This window comes from Lingula anatina, chromosome 5 (assembly GCF_051362555.1).
Source record: "Lingula anatina isolate TDL-2025a chromosome 5, LinAna3.0, whole genome shotgun sequence".
In the NCBI taxonomy this organism is placed as follows: Eukaryota; Metazoa; Brachiopoda; class Lingulata; order Lingulida; family Lingulidae; genus Lingula; species Lingula anatina.
This window is the reverse complement of record NC_141771.1, coordinates 410,337-422,801: the sequence shown is the minus strand read 5'-3', so window position 1 is coordinate 422,801 and position 12,465 is coordinate 410,337. Positions and strand designations below refer to the sequence as shown.

Here is a 12,465-nt window from a genome sequence, read left to right as displayed (position 1 = left end):
TTGCAGAGATCTGCAGAGTTCACTAGACTTGGTGTAAATCTATTGTCAGAGGTGTGGTTGTTAAGAAGTCATCTATACACGCATGTTTCTGCTCTGGCAAATGATTGACAGCAATACTGGACAAGTGTAACTTGTGCTCTCTTTTATTAGTTATTTCTATCTGTTTATATAAATAGCCAATACTTGAGGAGAAGTGGAAAATATTGGACGTCCTGCTTGTTTGTTATTACATAGTTCCTGCCAGTAATTTTACTTATTCCATTAGTTTCCTTGAATACAACTTTTACATTAGCCTGTTTCCACTTTACGTGCAGGGAGAACCACTCAAAAAAATTATTTTTTCTATTTGTGTAAAACATTGAGATTGGAACATAAGATAACATCAGCTTTAACCACTTTATTAGTTCTGTGAAAGCCCCTACTGGTCAGTGCTAAAAAGTGATAAAAAAGTATAAAAATGTAGCTGTTCTGTGCCCTGTTCTTATCTTTACCCCAGTGGTCAGTGCTCTATCAGATAAAAAGTATAAAAAAGCTGCTGTTCCCTGCCGTGCAGGCCTCTCTGTGTAGATAACCAGGAGTGTTTTTTATAGCTCTATTCCTGCATACCACCCTGAGTATCACAGCTAACTGGGAACATGGCTCTATAATCAGCATGTCTGTATAGTGCCCAGTACCCTGTGATTGGCCGTATTCACAACAGCTGACTAACTGGTCTGCCGATCAAACATGGCGGAACACTTAGAAGCTTGTCGTCTGATCCCCTTATAGACACTGAATAGATTCCCTGCAGAGATTACACAACAAGCATTCAAGTGGGTTGGTCATATTTGTTCCCTAATGGTCATATTTGTTCGTAGTGGTCATTTGTTCCCAAGCGTAGCCTAGTTTGTCCATTGTTGTGAATGTGGTCACAGTCAGGGTATGGTGCACCAGTTGTACAGTGTGGAGATAGTTCACAGTTAGCAACCCTACACCATGAGGTGATTGAATGGAATGCCAAATTACACTGCTGTTGCTTGCATACTTGTTTTATCTGCCCAAGAAAACTAAAACAATGAGCTTGTGAAAATACCCAAGATTTTCACATTCTTTAAAGTATACAAAATTTACTGTAAAATTAATTGTGTTGGAAGAGATGTAATGTCAGAAAGTTGACTGAACTCTAAAGCTTCTCCTCTTCCAAGTTTGTAGTAGGATACAAGTATTGACTTTTGAAAATCCAAGTGTTTACAACTTAAAGTGCACACCTAAAAATTTCTTGTTTAGTTTTGGTTTAAAGATGTGTGAATTCAAAGATTGGGCCATCTTACTGATCACTCACATACACACATCCTCACTCATGCATGCATACACACGCATACACATTGTTTATTTTTTAAAGGTCTGATTTGCACTTCTTCAATAAGTTCTTTAGGAAGTAACCATCCTCAGTTGTATCCATTCAGGCTTGTCAAAGTTTTTTTCTAAGTCTTCTGTTATTTATAATAAAATTAGACTTGAGTAATGGGGTACATGGTGTGCTATGTATCTGGTTTTGCTACTACCCAGGCAGGTAGTCCTTGGTCAAGAATGTAAGAGTTGATGAGCTGAATACCAGGGTCATTATTACAAGTAGCCAGTGTCCAGTTGGAGTGCTGTAGTCCTTATTATAGCCTGCAGTAATAGACTGATACTGTGTGTGTTAGTGGTCATCTCCTCAGGTATGAGCAGTAGGTACAAGTTAATCCAGAGTGATCTGCCACTGGGGCTCTCTTACCTGACAATTCCCTGGTACTAGTAATTACCTGTCAGGTGAGCATAGTGATCAGGTTGGTCATCATCAGAGCTGACCAAATGTGTTTATAAGTCAGGTAATTAACACTAATAACACACCTGAGACAAAAGGAGACAGATAGTCAACAATATGAGTGAGTTAGAACACTTGTTGAGAAAAGTATCCTAATATGTGACTTCTATCCACAGCAGGGCTTAAGTGACAGGTGCTTCAGGTTTTACAATACTCTTCCCCCTACACTTGTAAAAATGGTGTTAAGTGGTTACCTTCCCCCCAAACACACACACACACATACACACACACACTCTCTCTCTCTCTCTCTGCCGGGGGAGTATGTTCTTCCTGGTAATGTCAGTAGCTACTGTAAGGGAATGTCTCCTTTACCCAGTCATGGTAATATTGAAGTAAGAGATTGCTGTGAGTCAGTCTTCCACTTCTCCTGGTGGAAATCCCTACACCTGGCGTGAATTTTATTAATTCAGACATTTCAACCAGGGATTCCAGTTTTGTAGACTTAATTTTTGCACCTGAACTGTATTTTTCTATCTGTGTCTTAAATCCCATTTTTGCTTCTGGTTCATTTTTCCACCTGTGGTCTATTTCAGCACCCCAAGCCCTTGGTCTAACTTGTGTTTGTTCTAACTGGATTCCTCAATGTTGAGACCAGGTTGAGATAGCCTAATATGTATAGGTATCAGTCCTCTCCTTGCTTGAAATTGGTAATGAAATTAACCATGAGAGGAAAATTTGTATGGAATTTCAACCAGTCTTTTAATGTTTCCTGGAGTCAGGTTCTCAGAAGTACTTTAGCATAGAAATTAGTCTTAAGTTTAGGACTAAAATTTTAGTGCACTTTAAGCCAACATAAAGTATTCTTAGTTCACTTATAAAACAATCTACCTGCATCATTACAAAATGCACAGTTCATATTTCAGGCCAACACTTAGTTTACTCAAGTTGTCCACTATGGATCTATCTTGATATCAAGTACATTTTTGGTTTAAAATTTAAGACTCATTTCCTGACTAAAGCTTTTTATTGAAACTTATGCCAGGTATTTGTTATTTATGGATCAAAGAAGCTATGATACCATCAATCGAATAATGAGCATGGAAATTGGGGAAAAGGTTTAAGACAAACTTAATGTGTGACTTAGAGTCTAAATTAGTTGATTTTAGATGTTAGATAGAACTTTTGCATGTCTCTGTTCTTGGGTAGTTACAAGTATTTATTATAGAAATATCGACTTCTTCAATATATACCTGTAATGGCCATGTTTCTTTTTCCTTACACAGTTTTATCCCGCAAACTGCAAGAGTTTTGTTGTGAGTCAGTATAAAGTAGTCAGTACAAAGTAGTCAGTATAAAGTAGTCAGTATAAAGTAGTCAGTATAAAGTAGTCAGTATAAAGTAGTCAGTATAAAGTAGTCAGTACTAGCCCACGTCTGTATGACTGTCCTGTTTCAACTTTCATGTAACTAGAATTCTTGTGATTCAGAAAAGAGGTATACAATTCTTGTAATCACCTCGTTCTATTTTGCTGTACCATTTTAACCAGTGAATTACAAAAGTTCTTATGATTCAGAAAGGAGGTAAATTACAGATTTTTCTGCTAGTAAATGGGCTGACAAGCTACTAGTGTCTAGGTATCCTGTGCTAGCCATCACATAGCTAGAGTGCCTGCAGGTAGAGCTTGGCTTTGATGTGAAACATGATAGACTTCCAGTGAGAACATCAGCCCAGGCTAATGAGTGCCTGACACCTCTTTACTCTAACATCACAGGTGTAGGGGGGTGCAAGGGGGGGGGGGTGTCCTGATAGACTTCCAGTGAGAACATCAGCCCAGGCTTATGAGTACCTGACCCTACTTTACTCTCACACCACAGGTGTAAAGGGGGGTGGGGGGGGGTGGAGGGAGAGGGGGTCCTGACACCTCTTTACTGTAACACCACAGGTGTAGGGGGGGTGCAGGGGGGGGGGGGGTGGAGGGAGAGGGGGTCCTGACAGCTCTTTATTCTAACACCACAGGTGTAAAGGGGGGTGGGGGGGGTGGGGTAGAGGGAGAGGGGGTCCTGACAGCTCTTTATTCTAACACCACAGGTGTAAAGGGGGGTGGGGGGTAGAGGGAGAGGGGGTCCTGACAGCTCTTTATTCTAACACCACAGGTGTAAAGGGGGGGGGGGTAGAGGGAGAGGGGGTCCTGACAGCTCTTTATTCTTATACCACAGGTGTAGGGAGGGATGGAGGAGACAGCTTGGGAGGGGGTGGGCGACACCTCTTTACTATCACACCACAGATTTAAGGGGAGGGGGGCAGGTGTGAGTTTCTAACTTGAGTATTGAGACAAAGCATATACTTGCTCCCTATAGTAGAGGGTATACCAGACTTTACGAAAGGCCAAAAAATCTGTCAGACATTCGGTCTGACAAGCTTGAAAATTCTGTCAGACCGAAACAAAATCGGTCAGACCGAAGTAAAATAATAGAAATACGAACCATTATTCATGTTTTCATGTGTATTTTCTAATGTTTTAAATCACTGACATTAAATCAAATATTAAATTTTTGATATATATTTGTAAAAAAGTAAAATAAGAAAGCAAAACAAACAAACAAAAAAATAGACAAAAAATTACTTGCATAACAAGTTGTTTTTTATTTAATGAAGAAGACATTGTGGAATGACACAAGGACTAAGACCAATACAAGTATGAAGAACGTGTAGCTAGTAATATCAAACGTATGTCCATAAAAACGTCTGTTAATCAGATAACCATTTCATCCGTTGTTTTTGGCAATAACATATGCATTTTGAAACAGCACAGTAAGGCAGTCTCTTTCATCCAATTAAAGCTTTGACAGGGACTGTCCAGCCCGAGTCTAAGTTCCTTCTTCATTTTATTTCTTTTTTTTATAAAAAGAAACTCAAACTGTGAGCTTTCGTCAAGTTCATGTGCACTTTCTCCAACTCGTGGTGAACGGTACATGCAAATACGTACATAAGTTCCATAATTTAAGAACCCGTAATAAAGCTGTAATAAAGCTTATATTGCTATTGATCAAAATGATAACTCGGCACACACTATTTTCCTCTCCTACAGATTACAAGTCCGCCAGGGCCTACCTTCTTTCCAATTTAAGTAAACTTCCGTTTCTCTTCCTCACTTCGTTTTAATTTTAGCCACGCTTTGCACCAACGAAGTGTTTAAAGTTCAAAAACGTCATTTTCTAAACAAAAGGTTTATCCATGAGTACTGTGTACGACTGATAAAGAAGAAACAGAGGATCAAGTCTGTGAAAATGCAAATAGCACGAGCACATGTGTTGCGGCCATTTTGTCGAGTAGGGGTATTACGAAACGAAAACGAGACTGTACATTACATCATCCAGGAATCCCCCAACCTCAACCAGTCACAAAATAGTATTTCTGAGTGAAACTGAGGTTTATAAATTATGTATTAATTAGCTGGGAACTCCCCGAGATTTTCACCCCGTCTCTCTTTTCGAATGAAGTAAAATATATCGTCCAGAAAAGAAACAACAACGTATTCCTTGTATTTACACATTCCCAGTCAGTTTGAAAACTCGCCGGACATAAGGTCCGACGATACAGGATTTTTTATCGGACCGAGACGAAATTTGCCAGGCATGTCCGACGGTCCGACGCCTTTCGTAAAGTCTGGTATACACAGGCAGGGAGATCTCCAGGGTTTTGAGAGATAGGGTTGGTGTACTCTGAATATAGATTAGTCAAGATCAGGGAAGGTGTGTGTGTGTGTGAGAGATAGAGAGAGAGAATGAGAGAGAGAGAAAGAGAGAGAGAGAGAGAGAGAATGAGAGAGAGACCTTTCTCACCTTTCATGTACACAAAATGTCCATAGTATTTGACAAATGAGGGTACTTAAGCAATTACCTGTAGTTTTATGTAGCTGCTGGTCAGTTGAAGTGACCGTAACAAGTGGCCTTTCTTGGTCTTTGATCTGGTTATTACCTGGTAACTGTCTGTGGTCAGTGGCGCACCTGGACATACAATATGAGGAGAGGTTAATTGGTCATTTGCTGGGTAACAAGGTGCAGGGTAGTGAGTTAGTGTAGTGTTGTATACAGAGCACCTGGCACCAGAACTGCCTATTTTACTGGAAATATGTCCATCATTACACGCTAGTTCTGTAAAATGTCTGTTCTCGTGTGTGTGTGTGTATTTGTGTGTGCGCACGTGTGTGTGGGTGTGCTTGCTTGTTTTATATCGTGTGTCAGAGAGGGAAATGGGACTTTTTCAGCACTGGTCCACATGGACCAGTTGACTCTGGAGGTAGTGGTCCTAGGCCTTGGGGCACTGGTCCAATTATGAAAGAATCGAAAAGGGGTGGACTGTTTAAACATACTGAGCAACTTGGTTTTTTTTTTTTTTTTTTTTTTTTTTTTTTTTTTTTTTTTTATTGTTATTAAAATGTGCCAGTAAAATGAAGCAAATGAAGTTTAATTTTCATGTTTTTATTTTGAACTTATTTAAAAGAATTGAAATCAACCAAATAACTCCCCAAAATTCATCAACATTTATTCACATTTTAAAAACTAAACAGCTTTTTCTCCCCACCTTTTATGGTTAAAGGAAATGACGCCACATTACACAATAGGAATCAAGTATTTTAACTATTAGGTTAAAAAATATAAAGATGTTATTAATCTCTGGTAAACTGTGTTTACCTAAACAAGGTTTGGAATTAGAACAATGGGTTAACACCCATTGTATTAACACAAAATAGGAAGTGACTTTAAAGTCACAAAAGTTGAAATATAACCATAAAAAGGAGCAAAAAATCCTCGCCTTTTTATTTTCCTCAAAAATCCGTAGCTGTTATAAAGGAAGGTACCCGCGCTCTTTTTTTTTTTTTTTTTACATTTAGTGCTAGGTTGTTCCCTTTCGTCATTTGTCGGTGTTTTTCATTTAGAGGCTCTGGCAGCTTTGCCAGGCAAAAACCTCCACATCGCTATAAAATTGTAAGATAAGTTGAACTAATTCAATTCACACACTAAATGTAGTTTTGATTTAATTTCCAACAAGATAATGTTTCGGCAGCATGCCTCAACAGGAAAAGTATTGTTTCTTGTAAAATCTTGAATGTAACTATAAACTATTGACATCGAAAAAGACCAGAAACCATTTAAAGAATTATATTTACCCTTCAAAACTACAAAACGGCACTCAAGTAAATTAGTATTTTTACCGAAAAGGTTTGTAGCTTTTCAGTCCTCGAGGCTCTGCTACTTCATACGGCGCGAATGCTGTGGTAAAATCTGATTGGTTAAAATTGACAGTCTGGTGCAAGAGGTCAGGTCGCATGCAAATAACGTCTGACGTGTTCGGAAGCATCATTAAAATAGGTCAACACATCTGAAACTCGCGTAGTCTTCGATGCAGACAAAATTGGGAGCGGATTTTTATTAAAAGAAAAATATCTAAGGACAAGTATAAACCCCGTATATTTGTCATGTTGCCGCTGCTTATAGAGCAGTCACCCGTTTGGACCAGTTACTGAGTTTGGCACTCGACAATTCGTTTTAGCGGTCGCATTTGGCGACTGGCGACCGCCCATTTCCCTCCCTGTGTGTCCATGTATGTGTTTTCTGTTTCTTTTGTATGTGTATATTTGTTTATGTGTATGTATGCTTGTGCATACATATGCCGTGCCTACTAGTATTGCCTCAGTGGGTTTCACCATATCTGCAGTATGTATTTAGGCATATGCACATGCGTGCATACTGAAGAGTAACCCTATGCTCCAATTACTTTTTTCTTCACTCCAGCTTAGCAAAAAAACTACTTTTATAAGTTCAGGGTGTACACAAACATTGCACAGTAGCTTAGAGCAGAGACTAAATTCAACACACTGGAAGTCTTCTGCTTGAAGAGGAAAATGTGATAAAATGAGATGTTTACACAAGAGTTGTAGATTTACAAGTTCACTTGAAATACTGCCAATGAAAATACAACTAATTCTCTCTGCAACTCTTGGTCCTTATAGCAAAAATACAGTATGTTCCCTAGTCATGTAATTATTTGTATTTTTCAAAAAAAAAAAAAAAAAATTAATCCCTTGATAGATTCTGTAAGCTCTTACAGTCAGTGGATTTTCATGTGGATTAACTTGACAGAAACATTATACCAATAATTGTCCTTCATTCCTGGTGTCTGACATTTGTGGACAATATACACATGGGAAATATGTAGTTTTATCATGATATATGACATATTATGTAATGATATACCGCAGTAGACACCATTGGAACATAATATTATCCTGTGTTATGTCATGTCTGCCAGTATAATAACATCAATACTATCTACTCTACAGTGTGTCCATATTTCAGTGTACATAATAAAGATAAATGACTGGTGTAAAATTACTGCTGGTGGCCAGTTTTTACATCTGTGACATGTATATTATGATAATTGGTTCCTGAAGACTAATTGATTGCCACATAAATACAGTATAAACTTCCCAACTCAACTAATGTACTAGTAACTTGTTTTGGTATTACTTATCAAGGAGGACTATTTGATAATAAACTGGTATAGAGCTGTGAAGATAGTGTGTTGTTAACTACTGATCATCCCAGACACCCTCTACCTGGTCACACCTGTTCTAGACGTTAGCAGAGTTTAGAATACAGGGCTATCTCAGACCATATATAGGCAATCAATTAGACTCACACTACAGTACAGAAATTTCAACTGAATGCCAAACATGCATATCTGGTTGATAGAAATGCAAAATATTGAGCTAGGTTTGTTTCATATTTTCAGGGCTTTGATGCACAATATTTGCAGTAGTCACTGACCAGTGACGTACCTTGTTTCATTGAGGTTTAAATTGACCTATGATATTTATCGTTACAGTCAGAGAAGGAGAATGCTATGAGCAGCACGACACTGTGGGCAGGTCCAAGGACGGTGGCAGTGCCGCGGACGGAGAGTGGATTTGGCTTCACGCTGCGCCATTTTATTGTCTACCCCCCAGAGTCTGCTGTCAAAGAACTGAAGGTGAGTGGATATGTGTGGTTATACACATCCGTACTAAAATATCCATGCAGTCACCAACATATCCCCACATGCGCACACGCACAGACACACACACTTAAACACAAAATGCTTGCTTTAGTTACTAATTTATACCTTTAAGCATTAAACCATGGGACCTTTTGCAATAAAAAAGTGAAGGAAAAAATAACAGATGCATATTTATTTTGAATCAATTTGTAGCATGGCTGCCATATTTTCTCTCAGTTCTGTGTCATGTCTGCATTTTACTGAACACCTCACTTCATCATGGGATATTTTTTTATTGCCTGATCTTAACACTAGGTAAATACTGCAGCATATGGCTGTTAATGATGCTCTGAGAGGTGACTTTATGTTAGCGGCAGTGTTAACAGCATAGCACCACGAGTTAAGCTTTAAGTGATCTGGGTAAAATTTGTATTGAGACTAGGCCACCCTGCTTGCTGCAGATACAGGGAAAAGGTTATGTTTTCTATACACTGGGAGTGGACTATATTCAGTACTGGTAGATAAAAAACAACTGCAATGTTTTGTTTGTATTGTGTGTGAGACGTGAGCAGTAATAGTACCACAGTGTCAGTGGGTGCTTCCTGCCATATTACTAGTATATAGGTAATGACACTGCCTAGAGTAGGAGTTACTGCAATAGGTCCTGTCTGCTTGTTGATAGGGAACTATGTGTAAATTACCTGTATTTTTGTAGTATTACAAGGCTACAAGGATGTATAGTAAGGGCTTGTGTTCATGTAAATAGGGAACTATGTATAAATTACCTGTATTTCTGTAGTATTACAAGGCTATATGCTACAAGGATGTAGTAATCAGAGTTTGTGTTCATGTTAATAGGGAAGTGTGTAAATGGCAGGTATTTCTGTAGTATTTAAAGGTTGGTTCTGGTTACATCTTGAACCATGTGTCTCTTCAGATTAATGGTTTACCTACGCAGAACTATTAGTCCGGTTGCTTAGGGCAAAAAAATGGCCAAATCGTGACACAGCGGATAAAAGCACCAAACTTTGCATGTGGGTACCTTTTGACATACTAAATCAAATTAGAGCCGTAGCCCACGGAAAAAATTTACTGTTTGGCCAAAAAATCCAAAATGGCCGCCAATTTATGAAATTTTGTAGAAATATATACATATCTATGTTGATTTTTATCAAATTAAGTATTTTCTCAATGTTTTCCACATCGTTATTACCCATATTATGCATATGTGTCAGATACCAAACTAGTGTCCTTGGACTTATTGAAAAATCCAAGATGGCCGCCGTATGGCATAGGAATACTAGAACATATACAAGGGTGTTCAACTAACTAATGCCAACTAGGAAGATGCATTGCCCACTATCTAATTAATTTTGTTTCTTATTACACAAATAATATATTTGTGGTGAGTAACTAACCTTTATTCACAGGCAATTCGAGAAAAATCCAAGATGGCCCCCATATCAAAGGAATACTAGTATACACATAGGGCTTCTTCTGCCATGGAGATATAATATTAATTGATAAATTAGGTTTGTTTCTGAGTATTTTCCACATCTTTTTAATTCATATAATATATATGTGATGAGAATGTTATGTGTATCATTTTTGAAAACAAAACAAAATGGCTGCCATTAGCCATAGAAGGTGGGGTTCAGTTAATACCTGCGAGAGATAGGCTTACAAATAAAAAAGCTGAATTCAGTTGTTATTCTGTTTTTTAGTATTATTATCCCATGATACATATCTGTTAGGTAATTAATGTCCATATTTTATCATTTTGGGGAAATCCAAGATGGCCTTCTTTTCCCCATAGGAAAAGTGGTGCATTAGATTTAATAGGCACTTCTAAGGCAAATGAGGGTAATCATGATATTTTTTCAAAATACTTAAGGGTATACACTTGTTATCCACCAGATAGATATCTAAAAGTCCAAAAAGAATGTGGGAAATACAGAGAAACAAAATTCATTTTATATTGAACCCAATGTCTCTCTGGCAGTAGTTGACTGTACTATTCCTATTGTGAATTGCAGCAATCTTGAATTTTCTCAAATACGCAAGATGCACACTTGTTACACACCAGATTTATAAAGAGTAAGGTTAATAAGGTTGTCAACATGTTTAAACATCAAACAGCTTTATTTCATGTTGGAATCAATGTCTGAACTGTTTTATTAATTGACACCTATGTGCATTTGAATGATATATTCCTATGACAACTGGCAGCTATCTTGGATTTCTCCGAATAATACTCAAGGATACATACACTTTCAAAACACACAGATTCTTTCATAAGGATAAATAGGATATGAAAAACATTAAAAACAACCCAACGTTAACTACGTTTAAATCGTACTCAGTGTATTTCTAGCATTATTTGATTATGTGTTCGAATATTCTAATGACAAAAGGCAGACATCTTGAATTTTTTCAGAATACCCAAAAGATACACACATGCTACAGACCAGGTATACATCATAGGAGTAATAATAAATGGAATGAAAAACATAAATTATTTTTAAAACAAACCCATGGAAATGTAAATGTATAATGAACCATATGCCTCTCTAGCAGCAATTGAAACCCACCCATTAGTATTCCTATGTTAAATTGTAGGTATCTTTTTCTCAGAATATCCAAGGATGCACACTATTTACCCACCAGATATATATCATAAGACTAATAAGGATGGGCAAAACTTGATAAGCAAACACAAATTCACCCTGGTAGTAGATGAAAAGCTATGGATGTGCAGTTGTAATTGTACCACCAGCGTTAGCGCTGGCGGTACACATGGTTTCGGTCTCGTCCGGATCGTTCCGCCGGCTCCGCCGGCTCCGCCGGACGGCTACCGTTACCGCTTCTCCTCCTAGACGGTAAGGCCCCCCATACCCATCTCATGGATTTAGGTCACCTATAATCTCAACTCGTTCCACGTAAAATTTGGGCTTTGTCGGTATTGGGGTCTGGGTGTGGCACTCATTGCAATGCACCCTTGTCCAAAAATGGCAAAATTAAATGCTAATTATCTACCCTACGGAAGGAGTTACGGGAAAAATTTCTACAGACGGCTTTCCAAAAGTCATATGTGTAGATTTCAAATATACCCTCGGATTTGACCTTTGACCTTTACTTCAAGGTCAAATGGGCCAAAATTTTCAAAAAAATGAAATTTTTTACGAAAAAAAATTTTTTTGCCCTGTTATTCAGACACCACACAGACTTAACCAATAATATTATTGGAAAGTGTTACCCTTCAGGTCATCTTTCATCTCCGTGAATTTGGGGTCAATCGGTGCATTTTCACAGGAGTAGCGGCCATAAGATACCGAAACTGAAAACTGTCTCTAATTCGGGAACCGTTAATGCTAGAGACCCATTCTTTTTTGCATTTTGTAGAGCATGTAAAGCCCAACACTGGAGGTGGTCTCGGTTTTTTTGTATTCCATACGGTTTTCGAGTTACGCTGTATCAAAAAGTACATATTGGTGGTGAAAGGAAAATGTACGGAAGCCCACTGGTGCCATATGTAGAAAAAAAAATTATCTCGAAATTTTGAGATACTATTTTGAAATTTGAACAAAAAAATTTACCACCAGCGTTAGCACTGGCGGTACACATGGTTTCGGTCCCGTCCG

At 38.1% G+C, this 12,465-nt stretch overlaps 1 protein-coding gene across 12 annotated transcripts in view; it reads left to right on the top strand.

The window, feature by feature from the left end:
• The window catches only part of LOC106159807 (rho GTPase-activating protein 21), a 95,262-nt gene that overhangs the window by 17,829 nt on the left and 64,968 nt on the right, over nt 1-12,465 (top strand). For all 12 annotated transcript variants that reach the window (XM_087013398.1, XM_087013396.1, XM_087013395.1 and 9 more), the window contains one exon: nt 8,675-8,818. In XM_087013398.1, coding sequence (XP_086869524.1) covers nt 8,675-8,818 — 144 coding nt within the window. The remainder of the gene's footprint in view (nt 1-8,674; nt 8,819-12,465) is intronic.